At 40.1% G+C, this 20,680-nt stretch overlaps 1 protein-coding gene across 1 annotated transcript; it reads left to right on the top strand.

Annotated features, from left to right (window-relative positions):
• The first annotated feature begins 1,221 nt into the window (after positions 1–1,221).
• LOC140726005 (annexin A5-like) lies at positions 1,222–19,399 on the top strand. Its single transcript, XM_073041904.1, has 9 exons — positions 1,222–1,264; positions 2,460–2,606; positions 3,809–3,888; positions 5,176–5,232; positions 8,255–8,348; positions 13,839–13,934; positions 14,284–14,342; positions 15,617–15,739; positions 18,098–19,399. The coding sequence occupies exons 1-9, from the start codon at positions 1,222–1,224 to the stop codon at positions 18,158–18,160; spliced, it is 762 nt and encodes a 253-aa protein (XP_072898005.1). The 3' UTR covers positions 18,161–19,399.
• The last annotated feature ends 1,281 nt before the right edge of the window (positions 19,400–20,680 follow it).

Below are 20,680 nucleotides of genomic sequence, written 5' to 3'. Positions count from 1 at the left end.
CAGGCGAGTTTCTTTTTTAAAGAGATCACCAGCTCTTAACGGGAGCTGGCTGGAGCAGAACTTGGGACATCTCGCCCCGAAGTCCAGGACTGATGCCACTACACCAGCAGATGGCGTTACAAATGTACTGATGCTAAAAGAACTTACTTTTTATAATTTTATAACTTACTAATTATAGGAAAGATATCAATAAATTAGAGAGAGTGCAGAGACGATTTACTAGGATGTTACCTGGGTTTCAGCACTTAAGTTACAGAGAAAGGTTGAACAAGTTAGGTCTCTATTCATTGGAGCGTAGAAGGTTGAGGGGGGATTTGATCGAGGTATTTAAAATGTTGAGAGGGATAGATAGAGTTGACATGAATAGGCTGTTTCCATTGAGAGTAGGGGAGATTCAAACGAGAGGACATGATTTGAGAGTTAGGGAGCAAAAGTTTAAGGGAAACACGAGGGGGTATTTCTTTACTCAGAGAGTGATAGCTGTGTGGAATGAGCTTCTTGTAGAAGTAGTAGAGGCCAGTTCAGTTGTGTCATTTAAGGTAAAATTGGATAGGTATATGGACAGGAAAGGAGTGGAGGGTTATGGGCTGAGTGCGGGTAGGTGGGACTAGGTGAGATTAAGAGTTCGGCACGGACTAGGAGGGCCGGAATGGCCTGTTTCCGTGCTGTGATTGTTATATGGTTATATGGTTATAAACCTCCTAACTGTCTGGTCCCTTCTTGACTTTGGATCCAAACATAGCCATTTGTTCCCGTGTTTCAATCTGCGCTGTAGTAAACATCCTGTAAGAATTTATTACACTGACAGTCTTGAATAAACTCTATTGAAATGACTTCATTCCTAACATCCTTCACATACATCTTTGCTCCTCTGGAAGATTTGAAATATTTTAAACCAATTAATATATTTGGAACATGTACAAATATTTTCCTCACATATTTCAGTTTAAGTTTGTAACACAAATCAAACATTACATTGAAGTTAGAGGGCAGCTACTCTTGATATCATAGAACCTTCAGGAAATGGGCCAAGGTAACTTGAATAGACAGGAAATTTTGTTTCTGTGAAAGAGACACCAGGATGTTGTGTTGCCTCCTGGATGCTAGCGTTAAGGATATCTCAGAGCGGCTGCAGAACATTCTAAAGAGAGAGGGTAGGCAGCCAGAGATCCTGGTGCATATTGGCATCAATGATGTTGATAGGAAGTGGAATGAGGTCCTATGCAGGAAAGAGGCTGGAAAACTAAAAAGCAGGACTTTGAAGGTAATCATCTCCTGATTATTTCTGGTGCCACTTGTTAGTAAGGGCAGGAATAGAAAGATAGATCAGATGAATGAGTGGCTGAGGAACTGATACAGGGGATTGGGTTCTGGTTTTTTATCACTGTGACCTCTTCTAGGGCAGAAGTGACTTAGAGACATTAAACACGAAGGTAGGAGTGTTGCTAGAGGAAGGCATTGGAGATGGTGTGGCCCAACAAATGGTGCAAGTGATTGTGGCAAATAATAGGGGTTATTCAGGGGTTATTTGCATGGAGTTCTGCATAGGTACGTTCCAATGAGATGGGAAAGGATGGTAGGGTATAGGAACCGTGTTGTACAAAGGCTATTGTAAATCTAGTCAAAAAGAAAAGAAAAGCTAATGAAAGGTCCAAAAAACTAGGTAATGATAGAGATCTAGAAGATTATAAGGCTAGCAGGAAGGAGCTTAAGAATGAAATTAGGAGAGCCAGAAGGGGCCATGAAAAGGCCTTGGCGGACAGGATTAAGGAAAACCCCAAGGCATTCTACAAGTATGTGAAGAGCGAGAGGATAAAACGTGAGAGAATAGGACCAATCAAGTGTGACAGTGGAAAAGTGTGTATGGATGCTGCCTGGTTTAGAGGGCATGTGCTATCATGAGAGGCTGGAAAAACTTGGGTTGTTTTTTCTGGAGCAACAGAGGCTGAGGGGAGATCTGATAGAGGTTTGTTTATTTTTTATTATTAAGGTACAGCGTGGAGCAGATCCTTCTGGGCCTTAGAGCCACACGGCCAGAAACCCACTAATTTAACGCTAGCCTAATCACAGGACAATTTACAATGACCAATTAATCTGCCAACTGGTACGTCTTTAGACTGTGGGAGGAAATTGGAGCACCTGGAGGAAACCCATGCGGTGAAGACCTCCTTACAGGCTGCGTTGGGAATTGAACCCGGGTCTCCTGAGCTATAAATTGTTGTGCTGACCGCTACGCTACTGTGCTGCCCCACGGAGGTGCGGTCCAGGGTCATGAACTGCTTCCTGTCTGAAATCACATGGGCAAGTTCAAGAAAGGGTGGGAAGTTTTCTCCCTTGAGGATAACGACAGTGAATTGTACGATCCAACTCATTACATTTTTATAAGTGCCAAGTCCACTTCTGTTTTTCTGTTACTGAGTCGAGGTCGACTTCAGATTGAAGTTTCTGAAGCATATAAGTGATATATTGTTCTTTTCTAAACTTGTTGACAAATATTTGGTTTGTATCTTTGCAGGGTGCTGGAACTGATGAAAAATGCTTGATAGAAATTCTTGCCTCAAGAACTAATCAGGAACTGAAAGCAATTATTCAGGCTTATAAAGAAGGTATGATCTAGTACCTCATTTAATATGTAATAACTCTGGTTTCAAAAGCAGGTGAGACATGATTTGATCGGAAAGCCAAGTATCTGAAATAAAAACCTGGAATAGTTGGAAATTTTTAACAGGTTAGGCAGCATCTGTGGAGGGAGTAAAGAAAGTAACACTTTAGGTCACTTACTTGAAATTCTGATGGATGGTCTTTGATCTGCAAAATTAATGTGCTGGGCTACTATACTTGTTGCTAAATCAACTTAAGGGTATTGAAATTGTTTGAACATGAGATGGTAACTGGAGTGCTGTTAGGTGACTTTTAAATCTTACATTCTGCTCCTCCTTTCATTTAAAAGTTTTCTCGTACTCCAGCTTTAAAAGATTGTTTCAAAAATTGGCATCAGCACTTTGGTAGAATGATTTAAAACTTACTAATAAATCTGCTTTTGATCCTTGCACTGTACCATGATCCATGTTATTAATTGACATACCAAATGAAATACACCCAGTGGCCACTTTATTAGGTACACCTGTACAGCTGCTCATTAATGCAAATATCTAATCAGCTAATCATGTGTTAACGACTCCGTGCATAGAAGCATGCAGACGTGGTCACGAGGTTCAGTTATTGTTCAGACCAAACATCAGAATGGGGAAGTAATCTGATCTCAGTGACTTTGACTGTGGAATGATTGTTGGTGCCAGACAAGATGGTTTGAGTGTCTTAAACTGTTGATCTCCTGGGATTGTCACACACAACAGTCTCTAAACTTTATGGGGAATGATGCAATAAACAAAAAACAAAAACATCCAGTGAGCGGCAGTTCTGTCGGCAAAAATGCCTTGTTAACGAGAGAGGTTTGGCGACTCCTTTCTGACTGTTTCAAGCTGACAGGAAGATGACTGTAATTCAAACAACCTCGAGTTACAACAACGGTGTGCAGAAGAGCATCTCTGAACGCACAACATATCGAACGTTGAAGTGGATGGTCTACAGCAGCAGGAGACCATGAACATACACCCAGCGGCCCTTTCATTAGTTACAGGAGGTATGCATGCTGATACATTTTGGCAAAAACAGTTAATTTGTTCTATGAGGTCTAGGTGGTTGCTATTAGTAATGAACTCCAGGCATCATTGTCTGTTTTGTTGTTTTAACTTGTAAACCACAAGAATAATTTTTGGTCCTAACTATCTTTTTTAACACCTTTTAGAATATGGCAAAGATTTGGAGGAATCTATTGTCAGTGATACTTCTGGACATTTCCAAAGGATTTTGGTGATTCTACTACAGGTAGAGATTTAGAAAAATAAACGTTTATCAATGTTTAAAATGCCAAAACATTGGATTTATTGTAAGTTTTAAAGTGCCACAGCTATGGAAATAGTATTGCAGATTTACTATTGGTTTTGGTCATACATTTCATCAACTTGAATGTTAACACGATAAAGCCCAGGGTACTTAACAGGAGCATTATCAAATAAAGTCTGATACCAGATACAAAAGCAAATATTGGGTCTGGGCTTGGGAACACAGCTGGGTATTAAGTAGTGTCCTAAAGAGGTGAGGAGGAGAGAGAAACATTATCGGTTAGAGGGGGAAAGTTGCTGGGGTTAAGGCCTGGGCAAATGAATGCCTCCCTTGAAGGAAATTGAATTGGTGGCTAGGCTGTAAGAACGTACACAGGGAGTAGTAAAACTGGATTTTTCAAATTAAGTTGTTGCTGTACTGGTAGCCAGTAGAGATAAAGAGCTTGTGATTGACCCTAGTGTGTGTTACAAAATGGAGCATGTAGGTTTGGTTGTGATAGAAAACCGACCCTGGGAGGATTTTAGTAGTCGTTAAACAAAGGAATGATGAGGGATTTAAAGCAGAAAGGGTTGATGTAAGACATATGATAGAGATGGTGTGACATTTAGATTTAGCCTAGAATGGTGACTCTAATTAGAAGATGCTCAGGGAAACGGATAAAATTGTTACAAGGGATCACTTAATGGTGGTAATTGAACAGAATGAGTCTGGCTTTCCCAGTATTTAAGTGGAGCACTTTGTTTCCTCATCCAATCGAGTGCTGATGAGCAGTGTGTCAGACTGTACGTGCTGGTGTTGAGATGGGATGGAGCTACAATATTTATTTGCAGCCTCACCACTTGATGCACCATCAATAACTCTCTGAGACATGAGGCGAGATATTGGCTTTTATTGACTGGAAGAAAGAACAAGCAGCAATTGACCACCATACTACATCCTGGAGACTGAGGGCAGGGCTTAGGCCTCAATCGCCTTTATACCGGGGTCTGTGGGAGGAGCCACGGTCAGTGGGAGGGGCCACAGGAGCAGTCAGCGGGGGGGGCGTGTCCAGACAGGTATATGTAGTTCACCACACCACTCTGAGCGAGAATTGAAGCTCATGGGGTTCACTGTGAAATGCACGTGGCAATTTGTGGTTAATGTGTTCCTCCTCTTCTGCACCATTAGTGATAACAGAACATTACCAGTCAGTTGTATGAATATAATCCATGGCTATGGGGGTGGGGAGAGACAATACACTAATAATTGATATTTCTTCATCTTTATTAGGCCAACAGAGATGAGAGCACAACATATGATGAAGGAGCAGTTAAAATAGATGCACAGGTCAGTGAAAGCATTCTGTAGTTTATTTTTTATAAAAGGAAAATTGTTTATAAGCCTTAAATGGTTTCTTTAAACTTCACGTTGTTTGATGTTGGTGACTGAGCTTGATCAGAGCATCACTACTGAAGACAAATTTCAAAGTAAATTTTATTATCTAAGTTCATATATGTCACCACATACAACCCTGAGATTCATTTTCTTGTGGGCATACTCGATAAATCGATAATAGAATAATAACTATAACAGAATCAGTGAAAGACCGCATCAACTTGGGTGTTCAACCAGTGAGCAAAAGACGACAAACTGAGTAAAATATAAAAGTAAATAAAAAATAATAAATAAGCAATAAATATTGAAAATGTGAGATGAAAAAGTGAGTTTATAGGTTGTGGGAACATTTCGATGATGGGACGAGTGAAGTTAAGTGAAGTTATCCCCTTTGGGTTAAGAGCCTGATGGTTGGGAGGCGGTAATAACTGTTCCGGAACCTGTTGGTGTGGGTCCTGAAGCTCCTGTACCACCTTCCTGATGATAGCAATGAGAAGAGAGCATGTCCTGGCGTGGGGCTCTGTGATGATGGTTGCTGCTTTCCTGTGACAGTGCTTCCTGTAGATGTGCTCAATGGTGGGGAGTACTTTACCTGTGATGGACTGGGCCCTAGCCATTACTTTATGTGGGATTTTCCATACCAGGCTGTGATGCCACTAGTCAATATGATCTCCACTACACATCTATAAAAGTTTACCAGTAAACATATCCCTATTCCCCCTCCTCAACCACCCCTCCCTTATGTTCCGTCTGGGTACCCTCCAACCTGCTGGCATGAATATCGATTTTTCCTTCCTGTGAACAAATTTCCTGCCCTCCCCCCACTTTCCTCTATTCCTCACTCTGACCTTTTCACCTCCCTATACTTTCCCTGGGTCCCCTCCTCCTCCCCTTTCTCCTATTGTCCACTCTCCTCTCCTATCAGATTCATCCTTCTCCAGCCCTTGACCTTTCCCACCCACCTGGCTTCACCTATCACCTTCCAGCTATCCTCTTTCTCCTCCCCCAACCTTCTTATTCAGCCATCTTCCCGCTTCTTTCTCAGTTCTGAAGAAGGGTCTGTTTACTCTTTTCCCTAGATGCTGTCTGAGTTCTTCCAGCATTTTGTGTGTGTTGCTTCTGTAGATGTTTGTCCAAGTTTTAGATGTCATGCTGAATCTTCGTAAGCTCCTATGGAAGTAGAGATGCTCCTGTGCTTTCCTCATAGTTGCACGCGTGCTGACCCCAGGACAGGTCTTCTGAAATAATAACTGAGGAATTTAAAGTTGCTGACCCTCTCCACCTCTGATCCTCCAGTGAGGACCTCTGTTTTCTTCATCCTAAAGTCAATAATCAGCTCCTTGGTCTTGGTGACATTGAGTAAGAAGTTGTTTTGGCACCACTCAGCTAGATTTTCAATCTTCCTTCCTATATGCTGACTCGTCACCACCTTTGACTCAGCCTATGACACCCGTGTCATCAGCAAACTTGAAAATGGCATTGGAACTATTCTTAGCCAGACAGTCATAAGTGTAGAGAGCAGAGCAGGGAGCGAAGCATACAGTCTGGTGGTACACCTGTGATGCTGGAGTTTGTGGAGGTGTCCTCGCCAATCCAAACTGACTGGGGTCTGCAAGTGAGGTAATTGAGGATCTAATTGCACAAGGAGGTATTGAGGCCAAGGTGTATACCATACAAAAATGATGTCTGAATTGTTATGTGGCCCCACTCTCTCACCATACTTCAGAGAAAATGATTGTAAAAGTTTAATTTTAAACTGTACTTGTTCCACCTTTTGGAGGAAATGGAGGGGAAAAACATTACTTATAAAGTTTCTGAAGTAAGTGAACTGGCAGAGTGACCGACTGTTGATGTGTGAGTGTATGTGATTTGCATGTGAGTGCTCTGTAGAATAACGTAGCAGCAGGTTAAAGTTAGAAAGAACAATCCAATTACCTCAACTTCCATGTTTTTGGAAGGGTTCCTGTCAATGGAAAACCTCTGAAAGAGGAAAAGTAGGTAAGAGGCAGTTAGTACGAATTAATGCAAACAATTCTGCTCACTGCTTTTGACTATTGATGATAATCCTAAATTCTATCTGGAAATAAGTGTTAGGTTGCCAGATTGAGGCAGAGGAAACATAAATTGGGAGCAAGCTGTCAAAAATGCTTTGGAAATTAGGAATTAACTATTAATGAATGGGTTATTCTTTTTTATTGAATGCATCAACTTGTCAAAAAGTCCATATTGGGTAACTTGTCTTGAGCTTGGGAGAGAATGTTCCTCCTGATTCTTGTGTTTCTAATGATATTTAGAAGACAAACCCATCTGCAACTAGAATTGGTGCTGCCTGTGGTGAAGAGGGGCACTCTTACTTTATGGAGGGGGTTAACCAAGCAAGATAATTTGTTCTGAATGCTGTTGACTTTGGTGAGGTACGCTTATCCAGCCAAATACAGAGTTTTCCTGAGCTCTGCTGATTTGTGCCTTTGCGAGTCAGTCAGCATGAAATATTAAGTTCTGGGCATGTTTCTGTAATCATAGCACTTGTACAACTGGTTCAGTGAAGTTTCTTATTAATGGTGACCCTCAGGATTTTGTTGGTGGACACTCTCTGTAATGATAAAGCTCCGTCAAGGCTAGGCAGGTAGATACTTTAGTTGAGAATGGTCTAGATTTATATATTCCCAATTCCTGTTTAAAGGTCAGTTATTAAATTGGTTTGGGTCTTGATAATCCAGTATTTTGAGTGTTATTCTGATTATTTGAATTCCCCAGGAATTTTGTTGGATTTGCATTTCTTTTTCCAGATTATTAATCCAGGTCTTTGATTCTTACATAATCACGTTTTACTTGTATGAACAAACTTTTAGGGCCATGGGCAGGAAAGGAGGAACGTCTAGAGACAAATGTAAAATGGAATACTGTTGAAGGAGTTGAATCTTTTCCTCCTGTGTGCTGTGGATCGATAATTTGTTTCATCTCTATGCAACAGGAACTGTTTCAAGCTGGAGAACTGAAGTGTGGTACTGATGAGTCAATGTTCCTGTCCATCATAGGCAGTAAGAGTGTTCATCATCTTCGGCAAGGTTTGCATTGCTGGGTTTGCTTTCCTTACTGATGTTTACTCATTATAGTGTGGCATTATGTCATGTGACACTTCACGTTTTGGTGACTTTAACAGAGTATGTTGTTTGTCATCTATATCAATGACTTGGAGGGCTATCACTCAGGTGCATGCTAATGGGACTAGGTAGAATAACAATTTAGCATGGACTAGATGGGCTGAAGGGCCTGCTTCTTTCCTGTAGTGTTCTTTGATTGTATGAGTATTTGGGTGGAAATTTTAAACTTCTACATTCTAGGATTTCTAATCTTTTTGTACTTTATTTCTCTCTTCCTTCCCCCACATTCATCATCAGAGTTCTGTGCATGCAGTATTTATGCTGAGTTGGGAGAACACTAATCAAACTGGAGAAAATATTTTTCACATATTAGTGGGAGACTATATAGTTAAGGACAACCTCCGCATGGAAGGTTAGTTAGGAAGGTTCAATCGTTAGGTATTAATATTGAAGTAGTAAAATGGATTCAACAGTGGCTGGATGGGAGATGCCAGAGAGTAGTGGTGGATAACTGTTTGTCAGGTTGGAGGCCGGTGACTAGTGGTGTGCCTCAGGGATCTGTACTGGGTCCAATGTTGTTTGTCATATACATTAATAATCTGGATGATGGGGTGGTAAATTGGATTAGTAAGTATGGAGATGATACTAAGGTAGGTGGCATTGTGGATAATGAAGCAGGTTTTCAAAGTTTGCAGAGAGATTTAGGCCAGTTAGAAGAGTGGGCTGAATGATGGCAGATGGAGTTTAATGCTGATAAGTGTGAGGTGCTACATTTTGGTAGGAATAATCCAAATAGGACATACATGGTAAATGGCAGGGCTTTGAGGAATGCAGTAGAACAGAGTGATCTGGGAATAATGGTGCGTAGTTCTCTGAAGGTGGAATCTCATGTGGATAGGGTGGTGAAGAAAGCTTTTGGTATGCTGGCCTTTATAAATCAGAGCATTGAGTATAGGAGTTGGGATGTAATGTTAAAATTGTACAAAGCATTGGTAAGGCTGAATTTCGAGTATTGTGCACAGTTCTGGTCACCAAATTATAGGAAAGATGTCAACAAAATAGAGTACAGAGAAGATTTACTAGAATGTTACCTGGGTTTCAGCACCTAAGTTACAGGGAAAGATTGAACAAGTTAAGTCTTTATTCTTTGGAGTGTAGAAGGTTGAGGGGGGACTTGATAGAGGTATTTAAAATTATGAGGGGGATAGATAGAGTTGATGTGGATAGGCTTTTTCCATTGAGAGTAGGGGAGATTCAAACAAGAGGACATGAGTTGAGAGTTAGAGGGCAAAAGTTTAGGGGTAACATGAGGGGGAATTTCTTTACTCAGAGAGTGGTAGCTGTGTGGAATGAGCTTCCAGTAGAAGTGGTAGAGGCAGGTTTGGTGTTGTCATTTAAAGTAAAATTGGATAGGTATATGGACAGGAAAGGAATGGAGGGTTATGGGCTGAGTGCGGGTCAGTGGGACTAGGTGAGAGTAAGCGTTCGGCACGGACTAGAAGGGCTGAGATGGCCAGTTTCCATGCTGTAATTATTATATGGTTATATTTATGGAGTGCCCATCTTTGAATATTCCAAAATATTCCCAGCCAATGAACTGCTTCTGAATCTCACCCATTTCACCCAGTGGAAGTGTCACATTGCAAATTAGTGGAGTCCTCGGTCAAAAAGCCAAATTTCCACAAATGACGGAAATATTAAATCCACATAGAAACATAGACAACCTACAGCACGAAACAGGCTTTTCGCCCCACAAAGCTGTGCCGAACATGTCCTTACCTTAGAAATTACCTAGGATTATCCATAGCCCTCTATTTTTCTGAGCTCCATGTACCTGTCCGGGAGTCTCTTAAAAGACCCTATCGTATCCGCCTCCACCACCGTCACCAGCAGCCCATTCTACACACTCAACACTCTGCATAAAAAAAACAACTTGCCCCTGACATCTCCTCTGTACCTACCTCCAAGCACCTTGAAAACTGTGTCCTCTCGTACTTGCCATTTCCACCCAGGGGAAAAGCCTCTGACTTTCCACACGAGCAATGCCTCTCATCATCTTGTACACCTCTATCAGGTCACCTCTCATCCTCTGTCACTCCAAGGAAAAAAAGGTCGAGGTCACTCAATCTATTCTCATAGGGCATGCTCCCCAATCCAGGCAACATACTTGTAAATCTCCTCTGCATCCTTTCTATAGTTTCCACATCCTTCCTGTAGTGAGGTGACCAGAACTGAGCACAGTACTCCAAGTGGGGTCTGACCAGGGTCCTATATAGCTGCAACATTACCTCTTGTCTCCTAAACTCAATCCAACAATTGATGAAGGCCAATGCACCGCATAGCTTCTTAACCAGAGTCAACCTGCGCAGCAGCTTTAAGTGTCCTCTGGACTCGGACCCCAAGATCCCTCTGATCCTCCACACTGCCAAGAGTCTTACCATTAATGCTATATTCTGCCATAAATTTTGACCTACCAAAATGAACTACCTCACACTTATCTGGGTTGAACCCCATTTGCCACTTCTCAGCCCAATTTTGCATCCTATCAATGTCCTGCTGTAACCTCTGACAGCCCTCCACACTATCCACAACACCCCCAACCTTTGTGTCATCAGTCCACAACACCTCCAACCTTAGTGTCATCAGCAAATTTACTAGCCCATCCTTCCACTTCCTGATCCAGGTCATTTATAAAAAATCACAAAGAGTAGGGGTCCCAGAACAGATCTCTAAGGCACACCGCTGGTAATCGACCTCCATGCAGAATATGACCCGTCTACAACCACACTTTGCCTTCTGTGGGCAAACCAGTTCTGATCCACAAAGCAATGTCCCTTTGGATCCCATGCCTCCTTACTTTCTCAATAAGGCTTGCATGGGGTACCTTATCAAATGCTTTGATGAAATCCATGTACACTACATCTACTGCTCTACCTTCATCAATGCGTTTAGTCACATCCTCAAAAAATTCAGTCAGGCTCATGAGGCACGACCTGCCTTTAACAAAACCATGCCGACTATTCCTAATCATATTATGCCTCTCCGTCTGAAAGTAACCAATAAAACATATTGCAAGGCAACAGTTGTTAAAGGAACTAGCTTGAAAATTGATACACACAATGCATAAATAAGAAAATGTTTAGTTCAATTTTTGAAAAGAACAGTGCCGATTATTAATGAATTACTTTAGAATATTTGAGCTTCCTTGGATGTCATTCACCCACAACAAATGTTGTGTCAATGTGAACTCATTTATTTGGTAACATGTCAAATGATATCGGTCATACAGCAGGAATGTGGTAGGGCCTAACAACAATTTCCATTTATTTGGTAACTGTAACATAGCAAGGTGTTTCAGAGGGAAAAATAATTATGCTTATCAGTGAAGCCACATAATTGATATTGGGTCAGATGACCAAAAGCTTGGTTAAAGTGGAAGGTGTTACAGATTGCATGGAACTGTAGAGTCACACAACACAGGAAATAGACCTTTCAGCTCACCGTGTGCATGATGGGCAATAAGTCCCAATCTGTACTGGTCCCCTTTGCCAACACTTAGTTCATAACCCGTTATGCCTAGTTGGTTCAAGTGCTTGGCCAAATGCTTTTAAATGTAGCGAGAGCACCTGTCCCTACTACTCTCTTTGGCAGTATATCTAAATATAAATAAACATATCTAAATATGGATTGGGGATTCAACAGTAAGTACATTGGATAACACCAGGCAGTGTTAAGGCGTTGTAAGTAATAATGACAAGGAAATAAGAAACTAGACTCGCACTGTATGTGGGATCTCGTTGAGTTTCAGACAGGTGTCAGAGTGATTTTCTTAATTCAAGGGATGGACACGGAAGACTTGGTTAGTTGCTATTTCCCCTTTTGTTTAGTTTCAGGACATTTCTGCTCATGGAAAAATGACCTGACTGCTTGGAGGTAGTGGATAAGTTAAGAGAGGGATAGTAGATAGAGCTAGGTGTCGTCAGGGTGCATGGAAACCAATTATTTTTGTATGTTAAACACCAATATTCTGATGTGAAGTTAAAGTCTAGGATGGATTTTTGGACTACTAGAGGTACATGCGAGACATGAAAAGAAAAGCTACTGTTGCTGTTTTCTGGTTTTGACTGTATTGACAAAAATACAAACAACAGTTATCCTACTTAGCTGGATGATAGCCAAGCAGTGTAGAAGGAGCGCTGAGTGATCAACCATAGAGTTTGAAATGAGCAAGGAAAGTTAGATTACTTTTGATATGGTTACCAGTCATAACGGACTTGACTTTAATTGGAACTGTTAGGGTTTTGAGCATGTAAACCAGCATTGACCTCTGATATAACAGTATTGAGTAGTTTATTTAGTGCACAGGTGCAATTTTTGTTGAATTATTATTGTTGCATTTAATAACTCAACAAAAACTGGGTGTGAAGGTTGGACTATCATGGTTTGCACAAAGCAAGTATTTTAAATGCATGTTGTTTCAATATTTGGATCCAAGATTACTTGCTTCATTTATTGAATGTGGCTGTCACAGGTAACACCAGCATTCATTTGGATTTATTTGTTGCCCTCTCCTGATTGCCTCTGAGAAGGGGTGCTAAACTGACCTACTTTTTTTCATTGTATTGAAGCTATTCTCACATTGCTGTCTGGGTGGGGTGTCCCAGAATCCGGAGCCGGTGATGAAGAAGGAACAGCGGTTTGAGGATGATGTGTGGATATGCATGTGGTAGAATTCCAGTCACTTGGTGTTGGACTCATGGGTTTCAGAGGTGTTAAATAGCTACTGTAAAATGTAAAGCAATATAAAGAAACTTGTTCAGCAAAATGATGTAAGCCCTCTTAACCAATGATACAGGATCTGGACCCGAAGCCTTGGCCATTCCTTTGCCTCTGCAGATGCTACGTGACCTGCTGAATTGCTCCAGCTGTTCATTTCATTTTCCCTCAGTTTCCAGCATCTGTAGTCACTTGTGTTTCATGTCTATCAGTCTGTACTGCTGTAATATTTTTATAAGAACTGTTATGGCCCTTGATGTGATTTGTGCTGGTAAATATTGTTTGTGAGTGCCTGGGCTGAATTTTACCTCAGATGATTAGTTGCTAAGGAAGTTTCTTATGTGCTAAGTTAAATTTAAGGCATCATTCTCATGATAAAAGAATTAGTCGGAAAGTAACCTTGAAGTTGTTCAATTTGATTGCATTTCTTTTACAGAAAAAAATGTATATTTCTAGCTCTTTGCAGTAGCTGAAATGCAGAAATGAATCTGGATTGTAGAGTAACATTGCTTGGTGTGAAACTTGTTTGTAGTAAAATGAAGTGCACAATAAATTAGTTCAATTTTACCAGTTGTATTAAATAAAAATCATTGTGAAGTTTCACATTTTAAGTATCTACATGTGCTTTCTTACTCATTGTTGGAAATTATGTCTGTTTCTATATGTGGTCCCTTTCAGTTTTTAAAGAGTATATGAAAATCTCAGGATACCAAATAGAAGAAAGCATTGCTTCTGAGACATCTGGAAATCTGAGGAGCACCTTGCTAGCAGTTGGTAAGAAGCACGAGCTGATGTTCTCATGCTGTAGTCCAAAATGTTTAACTCCAAACCAGGCCAATCAACTCCATCCATTCTAAAATACAAAACGCTTTCCAGCATTCTTAAATCAATATATATTTCTCTTTCTCTTGTGCTTGCCTACCTCCATTTTAATTCTTGTTTCACCATAAATGAATCCACACTTCAACTAATAGCCTATAGGATCAGAAGGCCATTGTTGATAATTGCTCTAATTGATTAATTCCCTCTATACACAAAAAGTATGAAGTTTTAAATTAGTTACCTTTTTTTGAACAACAAAATTTATAATCTGTACATAATTTATGTTTGTGTTCTATTTCAGTGAAGTGTATAAGAAGTGTTCCTGGATATTTTGCTGAAACACTTCATAATGCCATGAAGGTCTGTTGAATAAGTTGCTTGCATTTATTAGATTAATTACTATAACCAGTTCTTTTCTCAATATAAAAATGACAATGTGTGTACCCAGTTCTTTGTGCTAAGTGCAAACCACTAAGAATATTTTAGAATAACATTATCAAGAGAACTGTTTACAAAGTTAATCAGTATCCAATTCTTGATATTGGTATGTTTATCTTTTGAATATACCAAAATAGGACAAAGCAAAAGCTGCATTTGAAGTTAATGTGTAGTTAATAAAAAGAATAGTGATAACTAAAATGGGTTTGAAGGAAGAAACTGTCGATCTAAATTCCAGGATTTTTTAAAATTAATTTATTTCTAAAATTCACTCTATATTGTAGTACATCTTGGTAATCTTACTCCTGTTTAAACCACTGATACTCTCTGCTGGAGGAAGAGAGACTTGCTCTAGTCATTAAAGATCAGCTTTAATATTGCATGTACATTGAAACATGGAAACGTGCAGTGAAATGTGGAGTTTGCGTTAACAACCAACACATTCCGAGGATGTGCTGGGGGCAGCCCGCACCCTGAGGGTACACATGAGGTCATGAGGACTGGGCTCCTTGGAGGTTTCTATTGACCCAAATCGTTGTACGGGTTGAAGCTGTGGGACGGGAGTAAGATCCATTGGGTGTCTGAATCTGCGTGTCTGTGATGCTGCTGTAAGAAAAATTTTCATTGTACCTGTATCTGAACTGTGCTTGTGCATGTGACAATAAACTCAGTGATCAGTAGTTTGTAAGCTGTGCATACACTGTTTTCCTGCAGAGGGCAGTGTTACCTTGATCTTTCTAATCTCAAGGTACAGCAGTGACAACTGATGATGTCCTGGATCACTGTGCACCGCAGTCTTAACGATGCCATTGATGCCCTTTTGATGAAGTGGAACTCAAATGAATGTGGATTAGAAATGTTTGCAAAATTCAGGTAGTGATAGATTAGATCTGTGATACATTAGGGTTCCCTTGAGAATTCTGAACTTCACGTGTTACCACCCCTGGAATGTCCAACCTGTTTCGAACATGAGAAGGCATCTCTTCTGGTCAATAGCCACGTGACTCCATTATTCTCAGGCAGCCTATGTTGCCCCCCATATTTCAGCAGCTTTCTTAATTGCGTAATAGCCTTGATTGCCTTAATTGACTAACTTGATCTATAGAAACAGTTTATTTGGTAAATCATTAGCATATTGTCGGACCTGAGCTTGTTGAAGTAACTAAATATTTTCACATATTTCCTTGTTTAACTAGGGAAGTGGCACGGATGATGATACACTTATCAGGGTTATGATTTCAAGGAGTGAAGTTGACTTGTTGGATATTCGTAAGGTATTTTATGAAAACTATGGACGATCACTCCACAGTATGATCAAGGTATGACCATAGAACAAAATGTACTATCTGGCAATAAAGAAAATAAACCAGTCAGTGATGTGTCTGTAAATAAGGTAGAGAAGTGGAAATATATTTTAAAAAATGACAGGTAAGGAATTTATAGAAGATCTTGAGGATAATATTTTTTGTACATTAGAGTGGTTGTTATCTGGGATATGCTGGCAGAGGAGGTGCTGGAATTGAATGCAATTACTATTTTTGAGGCATTAAGACAGGTAAAGGATATGGCCCTAATGTAGACAAATGGGATTGGTGTACATAAACAAAGAAGTCAGTGTAGATGGACATGGTGATGAAAGCAGAATTGTCAGACAGCGGCCTATTTAAAACAAAATGGCAGCTTAACGATGTCTGAATGAAGATGCATCTCGAAGAACAATGGAATTCAATATTAGTTACATCATTATCAAAAACTGGAGGGCAGGAGAAAGGGGCGATTCACTCTTGTATATGGGTTAATATGGAAGTTAAAACCGTTTTCCTGCATAATTACAGTACTTGATTTGAATGTGAAATGAACTAGGATACTCTGAAGTGAAAAATATTAAATAATTGGACATTATCAGTAAAACAGCCCGCTTGAACTGACTTGTACATCAGTTAGAATGCCGTTGAGTTCAGTGATGACTGGCCTCTTCTGCTGGTGCTGAGCTGTGTTGGTCTCTGCCTACCATTTGGATTCGTCGGTTGTGTGGAGAGGGGAGCCTGCTGCTTGGGCAGCAGCTTGCTTTCCATATCATCCTGCCCTGTCATGCATGTGACAGCTAGGACACAGCATGCTTAGTTGACTCTGACCAATGGAGGGCCTCACATTGGTGATCAGATTTGGAAACAAGATAAATTTTGCATAATCCACGATGAGATTAGAAAGATGGAGCTGGATCTTCCCATGATTGCCGAGCTGGCCATGTTTGCTATGATATGATATAATTCTGGAAGCAGCCTCCCGGCACAAGTTATTGGTGCAGTCCTTCACAATACAGGGCCTCTTTTCAGCTGTAAGTGACTGACACTGCCCGTGCAACTGGAATAGGGAGGAGATGGTAATTGGGAGCCCTGGTAAGACATCTCCTAATGTGGTCGTGCCCCCTGACTTTCTGTCATATATGTACAGCAAATTGTGCTGATATCATCTTGATTACTGGTACTGGGGCCGTACACTGACATGTGAGTTAGGATATAGAATGGCTGTTCAAACGTCCAATTGATGATGGCTATAGGTACCAGCAGTAACTGCCAATGTGCCTTCGGAAAATCTGGCCCAATAACACGAATGGACTCACTCAGCTGTTGTATTTCAGAATTGGCATGTTGGGAGATTTATTTCTTTGATCCAATGTGTCAGGTTCCCTGTCAGGGTTAACATTTATTGTGAGCTCCTTGAATGGAGGCAGAGTAGCAATCATAATTTTCATGATAGATATTCGAACATTATATATGTTGAATTTCAGTGTCTCCAACTATTAAAAGGCAAAGTTCAATGGGAAAATAAGCTAATTGATAGATACTACTGGCATCTTAGTTGAGGAAAAGTGTGAAACAAGTTTTTTTTCTCTCATTGCTGACTGTGGTTGTGGGTAAATGATGCTACAGTGAAATAGAACAATAGAACTATTGTTCTATACAGTACAATAGAACAATTTTGTGTGTGAAGTTATGTAATAACTTTATTAAGACAGAAGGTGGCAGATGTACAAAGAGCAAATAAGGTATTACAGTGCAAAAAGACCCGAGAAGATTCGATTTAAAAAAGCAAAATAAATTTTCCATCTATGTGCCTGTAATGATTTGCAGGAAGCCATTGGTATAAAATATTAAAGCTGTCCAAAATCAGACTTCTGTCTGATTTGGAGAAACTAGATGAATGAGTCCATTCTGTTCGTCCAAGGTCCATTGTTTTACAGCAGTGGAGGAGAATTCCTGAATGTCTCCGGCAGCTTCTCCACTTAACAAAGAAAATGATGTACTTAGACTTTTTTTTCCATCGTCCTATCTGGCTACTGATCCATTGTAGTATGTGTTGATCACAAACATCTCTAACTAAGTTAACCATTGACTATTTGCTCAGATTATAGACAACTCTAAGCTGTTCTGTGATGTTTGCCAGACACCTTGCCAACCGTTCTAGTATCTGTACAATTAGTTCTCTTTATTATCATCATATCATTTTATAGGATGATATGTAGCTGTCTTTTGTAATGGCCTAGTCTAACAAAGACTATTTTGATACTATTGCCAGAGGAGAACTTCTCCTCAACCCAGACTGAATAGATTTATTTCTGAACACAGCATCTCAGTTCACATGGATAATGATTAATAATTCCTTTTCTTTTGTAGAGTGACACTTCAAGTGATTACAGAAATGCCCTTCTAAACATCTGTGGTGGTGAAGATAATTAAAGTTCCTTCTGAAGTAATAAGTTCCATAGACAGTATTGAAGCTTTGTCCTGTTAATTGCTTGTCCAAGTACCATTGTAATACAAGTACTTCACTGAGTTACATCTTGCAAAGCATGTTCAAATTTATCTGCTTTCAGAGTTCCTGAAAATATTTATCGGATTTTTGCAGCATGGATATTCCAAATAAGTTTAAGCTGAATCCAATAACTAATATGGAAACTATTTTAAAAAGCATTTTGTTTTTGTGATTGTATTTCTGTGAAATAAAATGGGAAACTAAAAGCTTGCTCCAGATACCATTTAAGGTAACTAAGTTACAAAATGAAGTGGGGACTTGCTACATGTTACTAGAACCATGAATTCCGATTTAAATTTGTTTACTTAAAAATAAAATTGAGGATGGAGGCAATAAACATTAATTTATATTAATCTTATTATTGTTATTTTATGGAAGGAAATTTGTCAACTTTATCTGATTGGGCTGTGTTAACTCTTACCTGATCTAGCAATGGCCAAGCAAGCCCTTTCAGCTCTGGATGAAATTGGAGTAGGCAGTTATTCAGCTTGTCTCCAATGCCCAACTCCAATTTATAAATAAGTAATTAAAGTTATTTTTCACAGCACTCTGTAGGAAGATGGGGACTTTATTACACATTTCATGTTATGGAACTTAATTAATATTCATTTTTTGTGAGTTCTTTTCTGTACTAGCAGTGGACCAAGGCACATTTTGTGCGTGTTCTGAATTTCCAGCTCTGCAGAACCACTTGTGATCATGACTTTTTTTGTTATTTGACTTTAAAAAATGTGTTGTAATCATTTGCATCTAGAAGGCCCTTGGATGGTATTTCTGTTTGGAGTTTGTATGAGGATCACTGCATAAGAGGGTGTTTCGATCACTGAGGGAAATTGTTCGGTATATGTGAAATCATTGATAATATCAGTCTCCATAATTGGCAGTGTTCATGGAATCCTTTGTTAGTTTCTCTGGAAGCATTTCAAAGCTTTAATAGTACAAATACTACTGCATTGTTACAATTATTGTTCAAAAGATTAATATGTAAAAAGGGTTCTCTTAATCCCTTACTTATTACAGATTATCCTTCAAATTAAAAGATTAGCTTTTAATTATGCAGCACTTATGCAGCTGAATCAAGCTATTCCCATAAAACTTGTGTCTACTCATTGCTATTGATGTATAATGTAAATCTTACTAATAAATCATTAGAAAATGTGGAAGTGCCTTCATTATATAGATCTAATTCCTGAGTCAAATAATCATTGCCTGTTTGAACACTGAAAGGAGGATCTAGTGTTATGAATGTCTATGACTTTAATATCTTGGCAAACGAGTGACTGAGGTTTTGGACCTGTTGGGGATGTTATTTTACATAAATAAGCCTCTTGAGCATAATCTCTGAAAGTGCTACTACAGTATAAGAGAAATGCCTCAGATCCAGGATCTGCAATCTCCTGTCTCTAAAGAACATCCTTCATTTGGAGCATTGAAGGAGGCCTTTGACCAAAATGAACTACTTGGGCTAAAGCCACTTGCCGATTCTTGGTCTGTAATAGTTTCTGCTGCTTAAAGTGAACATTTATACTCCTTTTAAATGTGGTTTCTGCCTCCACCATTCCAGATGGAGAGCTCCTGACCCTGAATGTGAACATAGAGCATTACATCACAAGAACAGTCCCTTCAGCCCACAATGTTGTGCTGAACTAAATGGCCAACTAAACCAATCCCCTCTGCCTACACAACATCCATTTTCTCACATTCATGTATCTATCTAAGTATCTCTTAAAATGATACTCTCTTTTCTCTGTAAGCCTCTCAATCTTGTAAACCTCTGTCGGATCTCCCCGCAGTCTCCACTGCTCCAGACAAAACAAAGACAAGCCTCTCAATCTTGTAAACCTCTATCGGATCTCCCCGCAGTCTCCACTGTTCCAGACAAAACAAAGACAAGCCTCTCAATCTTGTAAACCTCTGTTGGATCTCCCCGCAGTCTCCACTGTTCCAGACAAAACAAAGACAAGCCTCTCAATCTTGTAAACCTCTGTCGGATCTCCCCGCAGTCTCCACTGCTCCAGACAAAACAAAGACAAGCCTCTCAATCTTGTAAACCTCTGTCGGATCTCCCCGCAGTCTCCACTGCTCCAGACAAAACAAAGACAAGCCTCTCAATCTTGTAAACCTCTGTCGGATCTCCCCGCAGTCTCCACTGCTCCAGACAAAACAAAGACAAGCCTCTCAATCTTGTAAACCTCTGTCGGATCTCCCCGCAGTCTCCACTGCTCCAGACAAAACAAAGACAAGCCTCTCAATCTTGTAAACCTCTGTCGGATCTCCCCGCAGTCTCCACTGCTCCAGACAAAACAAAGACAAGCCTCTCAATCTTGTAAACCTCTGTCGGATCTCCCCGCAGTCTCCACTGCTCCAGACAAAACAACCCAAGTTTGTCCAACCTCTCCTGATAGCACATGCCCTTTAGTCCAGGCAGCATCCTGACAAGCCTC

This window comes from Hemitrygon akajei, chromosome 4 (assembly GCF_048418815.1).
Source record: "Hemitrygon akajei chromosome 4, sHemAka1.3, whole genome shotgun sequence".
Taxonomy (NCBI): Eukaryota; Metazoa; Chordata; class Chondrichthyes; order Myliobatiformes; family Dasyatidae; genus Hemitrygon; species Hemitrygon akajei.
The sequence above is the reverse complement of the archived record's forward strand: the minus strand, read 5'-3'. Positions and strand labels throughout refer to the sequence as shown.

What these genes read in the sequence shown, in the direction of transcription:
- LOC140726005 (XM_073041904.1), top strand. Translation starts at nt 1,222, where the DNA reads ATGCAGGAAAGAGGCTGGAAAACTAAAAAGCAGGACTTTGAAG. An exon ending in CACTTCATAATGCCATGAAG is followed by an intron (nt 14,343 to 15,616) that starts GTCTGTTGAATA and finishes TTGTTTAACTAG; the next exon opens with GGAAGTGGCACGGATGATGA. An exon ending in CACTCCACAGTATGATCAAG is followed by an intron (nt 15,740 to 18,097) that starts GTATGACCATAG and finishes TTTCTTTTGTAG; the next exon opens with AGTGACACTTCAAGTGATTA.